The 15,245-nt window shown below is 36.8% G+C and overlaps 1 protein-coding gene across 1 annotated transcript in view; it reads left to right on the top strand.

The window, feature by feature from the left end:
- LOC149928573 (uncharacterized) overlaps positions 1 to 15,177 on the top strand; it is a 36,194-nt gene extending 21,017 nt beyond the window's left edge. Inside the window, exons 2-4 of the mRNA XM_090157638.1 lie at positions 11,811 to 11,898; positions 12,520 to 12,822; positions 15,130 to 15,177. Coding sequence (XP_090013764.1) covers positions 11,811 to 11,898; positions 12,520 to 12,708 — 277 coding nt within the window. The 3' untranslated portion in view covers positions 12,709 to 12,822; positions 15,130 to 15,177. The remainder of the gene's footprint in view (positions 1 to 11,810; positions 11,899 to 12,519; positions 12,823 to 15,129) is intronic.
- The last annotated feature ends 68 nt before the right edge of the window (positions 15,178 to 15,245 follow it).

The raw sequence follows: 15,245 nt of genomic DNA, 5'->3' as shown, positions 1-15,245 counted from the left end.
ATTAGATTTATGCTTTAAAATTTTAAATGGGCCCTAAACAAAGTCAGATAAGATTCTAAGGCCGGGTTATTTTAATAAAATATCAAATTACGACAGAAATATCTACGAAAAGAAGTTGACAAAGCTTATCAAAGTTAGGCCTTTGCAGTCATCCTTTTTACAATTACCTTCGCTATCGAATAAACAATTTTCGCTCTCCCTTGGTAATTGAACTACTCGAACAATTTTTAACCAGGCAGAAACTAATTTCTTAATCATTTGAAAATAATTAAAATCCGCAAACAGACGATTGAAACTGTTAACCCTCCCGTTTTACTAAGAAATCTACACCGGCAAAATGGAGGCATAGGTCATTCTAGCTCAAATTAAATATTTATTCTTGGTTCTTATATCTATACTTGGAACTGCGTCATTGATGACGTAGGGATGCAAACTATGTATTGATTGTATATTTATTTATTTCCAAAAAGTAAATAAAGTTTAATTTTCAACAGGGGTAAGTAGGATATCATGTGATTGGCTGTGGCCAAAAGTTGCCAAGGGTATAAAGCGAAGGTCGCGAATTCGTTTCCCCATCTCGCAAATAGCTAATTAGCATTTTAAACGGCGAAAAAACGAAAAAAAATAAAAAAGTAACACCAAAAGTAAATTAACATAGGTATTTGGTGGGGTCACATATTACCGCCGATATCTCGGTTCGACCTTGTCCGATCGTGACCAAACTTGTTGATTTGATAGACCGAGGCTTAGTGGTTGTGTACAGGTGTCAGGCGTCGAGGTCAAAGATTATCTTCAAGGTGAAATTTGAGATTGAAAACAAAAATATGTTTTTCGATTTTCCAAGGACAAAAATTTTTTAATTTTGAAAATATTTTTGGGGGGTGGGGGGGTTGTTTTGTCGGCCATCTTGGCGGCCATCTTGGAAAAAAGGGTTCATATTTAGTTATTCTCTACTGGCGTTTTATCTCCAATTTCTTCTTAATTACTTTGGGACGGACCGAGTGCTGAGTGTTATGCCACCTCTCAGCATCCAATGGCAGGGTTTCCACCATTTGTACACGGTATTAGTCTTAGTATCAATTCGCGATTTATTAGCGCCGGCTGGGAATCGAACCCGGGTCTGCCTCGTGGAAGAGATTTACTATAACCACTCAGCCACCAACGCTTGCTAAGTTACGGTGTTTTTCTAAAAAACAGCTTTGGCGAATGTCATTTACAAAGTTATAACGTTAGGTACTATAATTTATTCTACATAATTTTAAATATTTATAAATTATATTAATCTTATATTTAATGAAATATTTATAAATTTTCATAATTTTATATTTAATGAAATATTTATAAATTTTCATAATTTTATATTTAATGAAATATTTATAAATTATATTAAACTTATATTTAATTAAATATTAATAAATTATATTAATCTTATATTTAATTAAATATTTATAAATTATATTAATAATATATTAAATTAAATATCTGAGTATTTTAATTTATTTGATCGTGTTCAGGAAATGAACTCGGGTCGCATCGTTACAATGCAGATGGTTTACCGCCGAGCCATTGACTTCGTTTAGGAAAATAAAAAGTAAAGAAACCATTATGATAAGGCGGGTTTTTTACCTTTTAATAACGCTTAGAAAAAGGATAATTATTCAAAACTCCCGCGGAAACTATATCAAAGTAAAAATATAGCGCCACCGTCTGGAGAACTATCAATCAAACCGGGTAAAAAATATAATCTTTAAATTTTTCGAACTTTAGTCAAATCTTGACGGGTCTAAAAAACACCAAATAGAAGTATATAAAGCCGTTGCCGTCAATTTAGAAGATTTAGTCTTTCATAGTTCTTGGCTGTCAGACGAACTACTACAGGACGGGGTCCTGGTGTCGGTCAAACGTTATGAGGTAACTTTGCGGTTTTAAATAGTATGTTCGGTCTTCGGTCAAGAAAAGAGTTAAATTGTGTCTCGCGTTTAAAACGTGAGTGAATGGACTTCAGTGTATGAACAGTGCGGGTTTAAGACTGAAAGTGTTAAAGTAATTGTGAACTAACTCAAGTCAGCTGTAAGATAAAATTGATTGTTTTTATTTTTTGAATTGGAATAACCTAATTATACCCTTGAAATTATCAACTCAACCTGTGGGGCTAATTAAGTAGATTGGAAGTAATTAGTAGCGAACAGCTCTCAGTTGTTAATTAAGACAAGAGTTTATAGTAAGGTAGTTTGAATTTAGTTAAAATTACTCAGTATAATTTATGATATTTACTTAAGTGTAAGTGTGTTTTGGTTTATGTTTCAATCACGATGAACTAAGACACATCTTCTCTTAGACACTTGAGTACCAGTTCTGTAGAATTACGTAGGAGGGATATATATTGTTGGGTTATTAATCAAAGTTAAAACTAGAACGTTCCATTAAAATTATAAACCAAAAAGCGAACGGTCGTTATAATATCCTCTGTAGATATTTATTTCATTAAAATTTGCTTTGTATTATATTCAACTGAAAAACTTGTACAGTAAAAAGGGTTTTTTTCAATTGTGCATTGTTATACTACGTCTAACTCACTGTTGTAACTTCTTAACTTGTGATATTCTGAATAAATTAAAATTGGTCGTTTCGTCCCAATTATTTTAATTATAATTAAAATTTTATACCGGGCGGGATAGAAATGGGATAACATTTTTAACAAATAACTCTAAATTGCGGAGATATATCTTAAAGAGTTATCTCGAGAAATTAATACCACTAGGGACTATTCTTCCGAGGAGAGGTATATTTTAGCTGGCCAACTTGTTATATTTTTAAATAATTTTTTTTGAAAATTTCGAGAATTTATTACTAACTTTTGACCTAATATTTCGCCTATTAGAAATAGCTTAAACATAGTGTTGTACATCAAAATAAAGCTTATTTTAAGAGAATTTTTATGAATATCTAAAATCCAAAATCAAAGTTTGCCCTCATTACCAAATTGGCCGTCGAAGATGAACCACCGTTGAATAAAAATCACGAAGTTTTTACTTAGTTTAATAAAACGGTTTTATACCAATGTTTTCGAAATTCGCGCTATGTGTTACCCTAAAATCAAGAGTTTAATTGTTATCATCGAAATATTCTTCAATTTATTATATAAAAGGTTTGATGGGGCGAAAATGAACTTATCAAGAGTTCGAAAAATTGGCTTATTTTTGAAAGGCTCTAGTTACGCAACCGCTGCATCGATTTCACCCAAATATTTCAATTTCCCCATGGTTTTGTCCCTAGTTAAGGTGTTTTAAATTTCATTTGATTCTGCCGACCCATGGTTGCATGAGTTGTCGACTTGACGTGGAATGACCCTCGGAACAACTCCGTGCGTAGAGTTTGCACGTTCTCTTCACTGGTTGAAGAGGGGTTTTCCCCAAGTTCTTTGATTTTCCCTTTACATAAAAACTTTTAGAGGTTAACGGTTTCAGAAAGTGTAGGGAGCTGCTTGTTTGCGTTACATGAAAGGCTTGCCACCAACCTCCCAGTAAATTAACCCCGGTCTATCGAATTAAAAGGCAATAAAACTCCTTTGATGACTTGGGCCTAGGGTGGTACCTTAGGTATTTGTCTAGCTGGTAGAAAGCTTCAGAGCTCGCTTATGATCGAGCGCTCATAAATCAACCGAAAATGAGCCATGTCGCGAGATGAATTGATGGGACATCGACGAAACAAAGAGTCGATTTACATTTTTTCTCGGCGAATCGAACCATGAGCAAAGAAAACGAGCTTAGCGCACTCCACCGAAAATATTCGCAGTTCGTGATCTGGCTCTATTTTGAAAGTACTTCAATCGTAAAACTGCGCTTGTTCGAAAAGGTTTAATATAGAAATAATAGTGACCAGACAGTTGTTATTCAAGATACTTTTTCACTAGGACCCATTTCTTAAATACCTATTAATGTTTGGTAAGCTTCAATTTAATCATTAGGCCCATGGAAAAAGTCCATGTTTTTCGTGTAATTTTAATAAGTTTTTCTTTAATCATTCTTGTTCGTGTATCAGCTTTAATAACACACGAGTTTCTTTAAATCGATCTTTATTCAAGAGCGCTACAAACTGAATGCCGTGCACGTCGAATCTGTCTCCCTCTTATCAGTTCGTACGTATCAACGGTCAACATGGTTTTTTTTATTAAATAGGCCTAATTTGGCACAACCCCAACATCCCCCCTTTTTTAAACGATTTTAAACAATGTTTGATTATTGTCAACGTTAAAGTATTAGCATATATTTTATTTTTAATCCCCCTGTTAAATGCAGCGGTCCCTACTTAGTACTTCTGCGGCATCTTGATTTGATCTCGGGGTCGAGAACAACGTTGGGTCATTTCCTTCGGCTTAGATGCGGAGATAATAACGTCAAACCTACTGCTTCGGTTGTGTCGGCCGCTCACTCTGTCTGGGACATTGTTGATTCTGCTCTCAGGAACATTTCGTTCAGACTGGACGCGAGTCTGGTTTTGCAAAATTTTGATCCGTGGTACCGATGGTTGACTTTGCACTTTCTCCACCCGGATGTCTTGACGATTTCGTCTAAACAGACTCCCTTGGTCCGTTCGCAACAAGTACGACCTTCGTCCGACTATGGCTTCGCAGGTAGCTGCTACCCACGGGAAATGTCTTCGTCTTGGATCCATCTTAACTCTTTGTCCTTTGGCTATCGTTGGCAATTCTCGAGTTCCTCTATCATACCATTTCTTCATACTTTTCTGTCTCGACGCTATGATTTCTGGAACATTTGTAATTACCGCTGGTTATAATTTGATCGGCACCATTGGTATTAGGGTTGGCGTTCGCCGAGAGAACAGCTTCTGCGCGGGTGTCGTTGCATCTTCTTGCGGAGTAATTCCCCAATCGAAAATTGCAACCAGACGTCTTGTTTCGCGTATTCAACCTTTTTAACAGGTTCTTGACGATTTTTACCGTTGATTCCGCCTTCCCATTGGCTCTGCTATGATACGGGGACGTTGTAATATGAAGGAATCCCCATTCCGACGAGAACTGAGCGTACTCCTTTCCCACAAAATTCGTTCCATTATCCGTTATCAAGACCTGAGGGATTCCATGTCGTGCGAAGTGCGCTTTGGTATTGTTGATTAAAGTCAACGCTTTCATATCCTTCAACACATCGAGTTCCCAGAATCCGCTGTAATAATCCACGGTAACTAAATGATGAACGTCGTTTAACGTAAATATATCCTGGGATATCATTTGCCAAGTAAGCGTCGGAATGTCAAACGGTTTTAATGGTTCTCGTTGCTGCTTCGTTAAAAATGCTTGGCACGATTGGCATTTATCCACATAGTTTTCGATCTCTTTCTCCACTCCTGGCCAATAAACGGTCTCTCGTGCTTTCCTAATCGTCGCTGCCGCACCTACGTGGCTGTAATGAAGTCTTCGTAGGATAACTTGTCGAACTGTCTCTGGTATCATGACTATTTGACCCTTGTATATGAGGTCTTGATCTACAGTATACTCATCTCTCGTGTGCCAGAAACACCTTAGATGGACCGGAAGTTCCTTTTGAGGCCGTGGCCAGCCCTTCAAGATAACTTATTTCAACTGTTGCGAGCAATCGTCTTTGCGAGTGGCAATGCGTATCTCTTCTAAGGTAGTCGAACTAACCGGCAAATACCACTCTGGCTCAACCCCGCTATCTCTTGAGACGCCTCTTCGTCCATTTGGTAAATGTCAAAACTTGATAGCTGTGCTGAACCCGAGTAAGGCAGGAAACTCCGCATTTTCGCTCTATATGTAGCGTCGGCCCTGGTTTATATTGGACTTGAAATTGATATCTCTGTAATCGCAGCAACATTCGTTGCAACCGCTTGGGGGCTAGGCGAAGGGGCTTTGAAAATATTGGTATTAACGGTTTATGATCGGTTTCCACTGTTATTCCATAATGACCACCAATATAGTGTTCAAATCGGCCAAAACGAAAACTATCCCCAACCATTCCTTTTCGATTTGAGCGTAATTCGTTTCGCTCAAGGTTAACGCTCTTGAGGCGTACGCCACAGGACGACTTTCTTGCAGAAGTACGACTCCCAGCCCAGACTCGGAGGCATCGCATTAAACAGTCACAGCCTTCGACTGGTTAAAGTAGGCCAATACCGGTGCTTGCGTTAGCATTATCTTGAGTCGTTTAAATGCCGAATCTTTACTACTTTGCCAGGTAAATATTGTATCTTTCTCGAGCAGTTGACGTAACGGTTCGCTTATCGTGGACATTGCCGGAAGGAACCTGCTCACGTAATTTACGCTTCCCAAGAATCTTTGAAGCCCCTTTTTATCTTCTGGTGGTGGCATGTCGACGATAGCCTGGATTTTTGACGGATCGGGTTTAATTCCACTCTGTGAAATACGATGACCCATGTATGTGACGGCGGTCAGTCCTAGTCTTAGCTTTTCTTTTATTCAACTTCAAATTCCGCTCCCGGGCTCGGACCAGTAATGCTTCTAGGTTTCGATTGTGATCCAATATAGCTTCTTCTTCCGACGACCCACATCCAACAACCAAGATGTCATCGTGAATATCGAAGACTCCTCGTAGGCCTTCGAGAAGTTCTAACATTTGCCGTTGGAACTCTTCTGGCACGGACGATATCCCGAATGGAATACGGAGATATCCGAATCATCCAAATGGAGTCCAAAAATTTCTGAGAAACGAGCTTTCCTTCTCTAAACGAACTTGATAAAATCCGTCCTTGGCGGCCAGTACGGAAGATACTTTCGCATCCGCAAGGCGTGGTAGAATGTCATCCAGAACTGGCATCGGTTATTTGGCCCTTGTGATTGCTCTGTTGAGGTCCTTTGGATCTATGCATATTCGGATCGATGTCTTCGCATCTTTACCCGATATCTTTGTCGCTTGACTCTTTTGGACTACGACCATACTACTGATCCAGTCAGTCGGTGTAGTGACCTTCGCAATAATCCCTCAGTCCTCCAGGTCCTTCAATTTTTCTTAAATCGGATTGAACAAAGCCACTGGAACTCGTCGTGGTAGGTGTTGCACCGGTGGTACTGATTTGTCAACTTCTACATCATAGACTCCTGGCAATGCTCCCAAGCCCCCAAAAACGTCATTTTACTTGTCTATAATCGCTCTAGCCAATTTCTCAGCTTGTTGCATAATTGACGGTTCTTGTAGTTGACTGTCAACGTGACATACCTCGTTAACTATTCTGAGACCCAGTTCCACGCAGGTTTGTGCGGAAAGTAAAGGCGGTTTGTGGGGCCCCTTGATAATTTTAAAAACGAGTTCTTGTTTTCTATTTCCCACTGAACATCTGAACGTAGTTTCTCCTACGAGGCGAACCACTGAATCGTCGTACAATGTGAGTCCTTTAGACGACAGTGGCATAAGCCTCGATGAAGTGCGTTGAAGGGTTGAGAAGTCTTCAAAGTTAAAAACATTACATGTGGCGCCAGTATCCAGTTGGCACTGCAACGACTACGGCTGATGATTTGGCTTATGAATTTGAAGACGACAGAACAGTTTTCTTCTCGCTACCTGCGTTTGAATGGTATGAATTTCTTCGTAGCGTGACGATTTGACTGGACCCAGAAAGGTTTCATCTATATGGAATATTTCTTCTGAATACAAACGGTAGTCTTCGTTGTCGAGGCTTTGTTTCCCGGTTTTGCAATTTGCGGTTGCGGAATCATGACGACCCGGTAGAATTGACTCCTGTCCATAATGTACCTCTACTTCGCCAGTATCGGCACCCTCTTCACCCCGATGTGGCTGTTGGTCTTCAAGAAAATTAACAGAGTACCGCATCTTCGTCCGACAAGCATATTCAAATTGGTGCAATCGAGGGCAGAAATAGCAACGTTACCCATACGCAGGGCACTGTCCTCCCCTTGCATGTTGTTTTCCGCAGTACTGACATGATACCGACGACCGTGACTGCGACTGCGATCTGAAGGTTCTTCGTCCTTCCCCACGTCCGGGGACAGCGGTTCTTCGAAAGTCGTCACCCAAATGACGAACGAAGCGTGGCCACCTGCACAGGGTCCATCTTGGCGCTCAATCCGGTAGCAATTGTGTAGTCTGCATACGATTCTTTAAACGTCACAAAATTTTCAGCGACATCCTCGTTACATTCGATAGGTTTCGGTACAGGTAGGTTATTCGTAGACATTATCTCGCTAGTCTTGGTTACGTCGATTTAGTTAACAAAAGAGGATAATGATACGTGAAATCATCAATATTTCGCGTGCCCGACTTCTGACACCATGTTCGTGTATCAGCTTTAATAACACACCGAGTTTCTTTAGATAGATCTTTATTCAAGAGCGCTACAAACTGAATGCCGTGCACGTCGAATCTGTCTCCCTCTTATCATTTCGTACGTATCAACGGTCAACATGGTTGTTTTATTAAATAGGCCTAATTTGGCACAACCCCAACAATTCTATTAATATTCTTCTTTTTACCTAGGAGGGGTTATACAACGACCGTGTCTGTGGGTGGGTCTGTGGGTGGGTCTGTCTGTGGGTCTGTGGGTCTGTCAGGCCTGCGAACGCGTTCGCATTTTCGGTGCAAAGTGTAATCACTGCGTACGCAGTTTCTCAAAGGGTTGGCAAAACCACCGTGTGACGGTGAGCGTTAACGGATGCATTTGCGGTTTGGTTTGGATGGTGTTTTTTCGCTCACCGTCGTGACGGTTTGGTGTATTACGTTTTTGTAATGTTTATGCGTAGGTTGTGAGTGTTGAATTTGTTGTGTTTGTGTTCTGTTGGTTGTGCATGTTGAGTCTGTTGTGTTTATATGGGCGTTTTCTCTCCAACTTCTTCTTAATGACTTTGGGACGGACCGAGTGCTGAGTGTAATGCTACCTCTCAACGTCCAATGGCAGGGTTTCCACCAGTTGTACACGGTATTCGTCTTAGTATCAATTTGCGATCGCATCGGGCGGGATTTGAACCCGAGACCTCCTGATTGACAGGCGGACGTTCTACCACAGAACCACCGACACTTGTTACGCCTTATTGAAAATTAGACCTTCAGCTTTATCGGAAGCGTATTTAATAGAGTACGAAATTTTGGTTTAATTGAAATAGAATTGAAATTGAAATTATTGCATCGAAGAAATTCTAATTTAGCGTTTCTCTATTGATTAAAAGCAAATGCGCCACCCAGGTTTCGAACCCAGACCATTCGGCTTGGCAGTCGAGCGCTCTACCACAGAACCACCGATAGCTGCTTAGATTCACTGAAATTAAGACAGGCATCGTAAGCATAATAGGTAATAAAGTCTTTTTTTATTAATGAATTTATGAAGGCCTAATCTGGTATTTTTTAAAGGTTAAATCTTGTTTTAGCGCAGTCAGCCGAGATTAGAGGGTTAAAGGGTAGACCCTGTGGGTGGTCCACTTTCTTAACGACCTATATATAGTTCTGTTAATTCAAAGGAGATAATTTAACGTTAATTGCTTTAAGAGCTGGCGGTTAGTCAAGTGGCTCTCTGTGCTTTGTTGATGGTAAGGTTTTTGCTTCTTGTAAATACATTTGGTGTGGATATTTGGATATCTACGATTTCTAACGCAGTCAATGATTTCTTGGGTGTGCGAGTCATTATATGATATTGGAAATTGGACGGCATTGGTCTTTTTCATGTGGTATGTGTCACAACGTCAACAGGAAGTGAACGAGTCGTCCACTACCAGATATCTACGGTATCTTCATCAAGGGCGAGTGTTGAAATAAAATGAGCGTTAAAGATGCGGCAAGTATTTCGTAAGCGAGTAATTCCAAAAAGCCTCTGTAGATATTTCTTTCATTAAAATTTGCTTCGTATTATATTTAACTGATAAACTTGTTCTGTAAAAGGGTTTAATTCAATTGTGCATTGTTATAGTACGTCTAACTTACTGTTGTAACTACTTAACTTATGATATTCTGAATAAATTAAAATTGGTCGTTTCGTCTCAATTATTTTAATTATAATTAAAATTTTATACCGGGCGGGATAGAAATGGGTTAATATTTTTAACAAATAACTCTAAATTGCGGAGATATATCTTTAAGGGTTATCTCGAGAAATTAATACCACTAGGGACAATTCTTCCGAGGAGAGGTATATTTTGGCTTGCCAACTTGTTTATTCTTTGATGTAGAATTTTTTTATCTTAATTTCATATTACACTTTAAATAATTCAGGGGGAAAGTTTTAGGTGATCAAAAATAAGTAATTTCGTATTCTAAGGGATGTTTCTTGATCTATCGCAAAGTAGTTTTCATTTCTGTAAATGTAAAATTCATTTTGGTATTGGAATATTATTAGAATGATATTTTCTCTTTATGAAAATTTAAAATTCAATTTAATATTTAAAAATGTTATACTTTCACAGGTCTGTTGAAGAAAATCCTAAAAATGTATTAACATTTTTTTTTAAGAATTGGGCATCCCATGTTCATGCATTCTACACAATGAGAAATAATCCATATTACACACCTGGATTCCTCCTGCTTCAGCTCATTTTACATAACCTGCCGAACATTAGGTTGGTGGAAAGTACTTGGGCACTTCAATTATATAACCATGTTGAGAACTTTAACGCCGTAACTGCCATCGATTTTCGTTGTTTTATGCAGGCCATACTGCAGGGGGTGTTTTGAAGTAGTTTCTGGAAAGTACCCCAAGGGTTTCGTTTGGACCTGCCTATTGCTTCAATTAAAACTTTTTTTTAAAATTTCGGTGAAATTAAAGGAAGGCTATAAGTAGTCAAATTCAGCGCCTAGAAGATCGTTTTTTCTCGATGCCTTCCAAAAATGCCACTTGAAGACTCAACTCAACCTGGGTTCTGAACCATAACCTCGAATTTTGCGTGATTTTGTGAAAGAATATTTTACTTCCAAAAGTTAAAATACAAATTGTTCTTTATCTTCAGGAAAGAGCTCCGTTAAGTGAATTTCGCCAATTTTGCTTCTGTCCTTGTTTAAAAATAGGATAGTTACACCTGGGAAGTACCTTACTTTAATATAACAGTTAAATTCGAGATTAAAATTGTCAAATCATCTGCTCTTGAAGTAATAGATTTACTGTTAAGGATCCATAATTGAACAAAATGTTTCCAATACTAAATTTCTATTTTAGAATGACTTGTGGATTAAGTTAAATCCACGTTAATAAAAAAAGTCACTAATTGGTCGCGCTATTTCAATTATTAATAAATAAGCACATATGTAAGCAAAGTAATTATCAAGAAATTATACAAACACGATTTAAAAGTTTTACTTGTGTTGCTTGCGTTATTATTTCTTTATCAAAGCGGAAGTAACAGATTAAACAAAAGTATGACACAAAGATTTCCGATCAAGATATTCTTCCATTGTTGGAAAGTAATACTACCACGCTAATTTGGTGGGGATAAGTACTAGCAATAACTTTATTTTGAACTTTGATTACAAAATAACTAAAGTTAAATAGGAAAGTAGTATTTGTAATAGTCCTTTTATGTTCCGTTTGAAAGTTTTGATCATAATTTTAACCAAATAGGCTGTATTTATCAATTTGTCAGCCTGTAAATTTTCATTAAGCTTTTGTTGTTCCATCAACAAGGCTGGCGTCTGAAATGTATCCAGTATTTTTATCTGACAGTTCATAAGATTTGTAACAACTCTAGAAGAGGGGTCACTTATGAGCCACGTAATGATTGATATGGTCGTTGGCCAAATCGACTATCCTTAAAATATGAAATGTCAAAAATAAAATTATAATGTTACATATGCTATAAGAAATAATGTTTTTCAATTTTATAGACTTCAGTATATCAACGAGGAATATTTGAGGATAAAGCTAAATTATAGAAAAAATTCACCTATTTTGGGAACATCAATAAAATTAAATGTAAGATAATTTGAAGACTTCTAAAATTTCACTTTATTAAATACTTTATAAGTCCTCGATAGAAAATATTAAGTAAGAAAGCGTTTGATTTCAAAACCACAGTCTTATTAAGAACAGCCGTTGCGAATTTATAAATACAGGTTTTAATTGTTTTGTTTGATGATTGAACAGTTTAAATTTTAAGAGGATAGAAATAATGACTAACCTTAAAATGTAGTTATTTAAACAATACTCATACCATTTACTATTTTAAGTTCTTCATCCGTCAAAGTACAACTTAAGAATTATTGTGAACTAATTTACTCGTTTACTATGGAGGGTGAAATATGTCTTGTCAATGCACGATGTAGCTTTTAAGCGTTTTTTAAAGAAACCAAATTTTAAAAGAAAATAGATCTTTTTTCTTTATCATCCTAATGGCAATTGAAAAAAGGGGACCAGCTGTGCGTCATAATATTTGATCTGTCTCTTTGGGTTTCCAAAATATTGTTTAAACGTTTTTTTAAGTTTTCGTTCAAACCTAAAACGATTTAAACTTAAAGACTGCTTAGAGCCTTAAACTTATATCAACTTAACGAAAAACTTATAAAAAATTATTTATTTATTTCTTAAATTTTGTAGTTAGTTGATACCGGATGTTACTTCTTAACGAGCACATCTACACATGATTATGTGCACCGAAGTACGCCATGTCAAAGCGGAAGCTACGTTCTCCTTACCGCGGTTAAGCCGGAAATGCTCGAAGCCAGAGTCAGTACTCGATCCAAGGACTGTCCTGGGAAGTTTGGATGGCGACCTTTTTGTTCGTAATAATCTTATCATTGTTGCCTCTTTCAAAAAAGCGGCTAAAGGTTCCATTGACGAAATATGCTGTCAATTGTTTAAAATACCTCTGGTTTTACTTTTCTCATTTATTGCAAAATGGTGAGTATTTTAATGAAATTATTTTGTATTGAACAACAATAATTGTTGTTTAGTACAAAATAATTGTTTTTATTAGTAACAAAACGTTTTTAACCAAAAAGTGTTTCGCTTTTAAAAGTTAAGGTTATCGAACATTGTTGGTTTGAGCTTTCGTGAAGAAAAAGCACAGGCAACTTTGTGTGTTATAAGTAGGACGAATGACAAGCTAGCACTTTCGCCTCAAAGCAGGACATTCCGCGTTCAATCTTAACTTATGGAACTGTGTGAAAACTTGGAACAAACTCCTTCGTGGAGTTTGAAAGATCTCTTCCCACTGGCTAAAGGGCTTTTTCCGAGTTCATTAGTTTCCCCTTTCCATAACCACTTGACGAGTTTAACGGTTAATGTTAGGGGAGGCAGCTGTAGGTTTGCGTGGGTGTAAGGGCTTGCCACCACTTTCCTAGGCATTGTAGCAGAACGACCTGAAATAATGATATTTAAAGTTGCTCGATAACTTTTGACCAAGTTTGTGCTTTATGTTTTAGATAAGCTGATTTTAATTAAGTCCTCTGTTCAATATTATATTAAATTGTCCAAAAACATTGTTTTCTAAGGAAAATAAAGTCAAGAGGACTGTTAATTTGATAATTTAATTAGTGATCATTAAAGACTTACCTGAATTAAAAATTTGGGAAGCCTGAAATACGCAAGGAATTATTGACTTTGTCCACATCCGTTTTCGAAATTAATCTTTTCAATCACTTAAGTTGAGAGCAGAGTAGTTTGTATCTTTTTAAATTAAGCAACACAGAAATGTTCCTTACATCGGCGAGTTAGTATTTGAAAATATAAAATTAATTATCTTCTATTACCTAAGCCAAATAGTGTGTAATTTAATTAACCTATAGTGTTATTCCGCGGAATATTTAGCCAAAAAATAAATCTAAAACCATTTTTTATTAATTTTTGAAAGCAGCTACACCGTTACATGTAACCTCTTAGACTCCCCTTTTTTTTTTCGTAATTTGGAGGGAAAATGATAATCATCCAAATATTATTTGAAGCGCATAGAAACTAATTTCTTAGGCCACAAATAGGAGAGCAGAAAGCTGTTCAATCGAAATTTCTTAAAATGCAGAAGTACTTTTCTGCCGGACGCCTGCAAGCTCAGATTAGCGTGTGGGTCTAATAAGAGAACAACAAATGAATTCCGTGATTTAATTTTATTAAATCTCACAAAGATAAGTTAAATTATAATAGGGTTGAACCCAATCGAAATTATATTTAACACCTGAATTAATTTGAAATGAAACATTTATAGATTAGCTAGTACTTAATAATATCAAATGATTGCGTAGGACAACAATAATATGACTTAACACAGAACTCAAATAACACCTGCAAAGATTAAATCGAACCCAGATACTGAGGCCTAACGAAGTGAAGTTGCAGTTATTAAGGAGATTAAAGTCAATGTCGCTGCTTTTTGATTTTGTCATTTCTAGAAAAATATATTGAGTAACACAAGTACAAGTCAATTATTCAGGGAAAATAAACATTCAAGTCCTATTTTCTCAGTGGATCTCCTTATAGCATGTTCTATAGAAATTAATTCACTTTTTAATAGTGGACCTGACTTAATTTATAGCATCACTGAGGTCACAGATGCTAGTTTATTTAGCGGGCTCGAATGTATTTCGGATTTAATGCGTGTCACTCATTTACTCATTTAGACTACAGCAGCGCCAACCGTGAAATAATTATTCCGTGGTAGAAATGTTTCTTTCATAAAGATGGGGTAAAGATAGTTTAATCCACTGGTAATTAAAACCATGATACGGTAATCAGAGTCCTCTATTTCTTAATGTTTAGTATGTTTTCATCGTACAACGCGATATAACTTGTCCTGGAAATTTGTCTTTATAATTTCGAGGGTGTAGCCAAACGAAATCATGATCTAGGCAATTTGGCCGTTTGAGTATAATAATTTTGAATGGCTTCTTTTACGTCATACATTCAAGATTTCGTGTTTTCGGGTCAATTGAAAGCGGACGTTTTTCTGCTAAAATTAACATTTCTATTTGGAATAACTTATAAAATAATTCTTTTTTGTAATGAAATTTTGACAGTGTTGACAACTATACATAATCTAATAAAATATTCAATTTTATTTTTGGGTGCAGGTAGACTTTAAAGGTTTCACCAACAAATTCATTTTAACCCGGACACTGGCAATTCACTATACAAGTCGCTAATTGATTTTTTATGATAATTGTTTAGTTCTTAATTTGTTTATTTTTAATTTATTTATTATATGCTTTTTTCTAGGCTCCGACATTCGTTCTAAACATCTTACTTTGAGATTTATTTTCTGCGGCTGGCTGATAGCTACTTTGATTCTGATGAAAGCTTATTCTGGAAATTTAAAAGGAACTCTTATCGCC

The sequence above is a fragment of the Leiobunum rupestre genome, chromosome 9 (genome assembly GCF_980474605.1).
Source record: "Leiobunum rupestre chromosome 9, qqLeiRupe1.1.hap1, whole genome shotgun sequence".
Taxonomy (NCBI): Eukaryota; Metazoa; Arthropoda; class Arachnida; order Opiliones; family Sclerosomatidae; genus Leiobunum; species Leiobunum rupestre.
The sequence above is the reverse complement of the archived record's forward strand: the minus strand, read 5'-3'. Positions and strand labels throughout refer to the sequence as shown.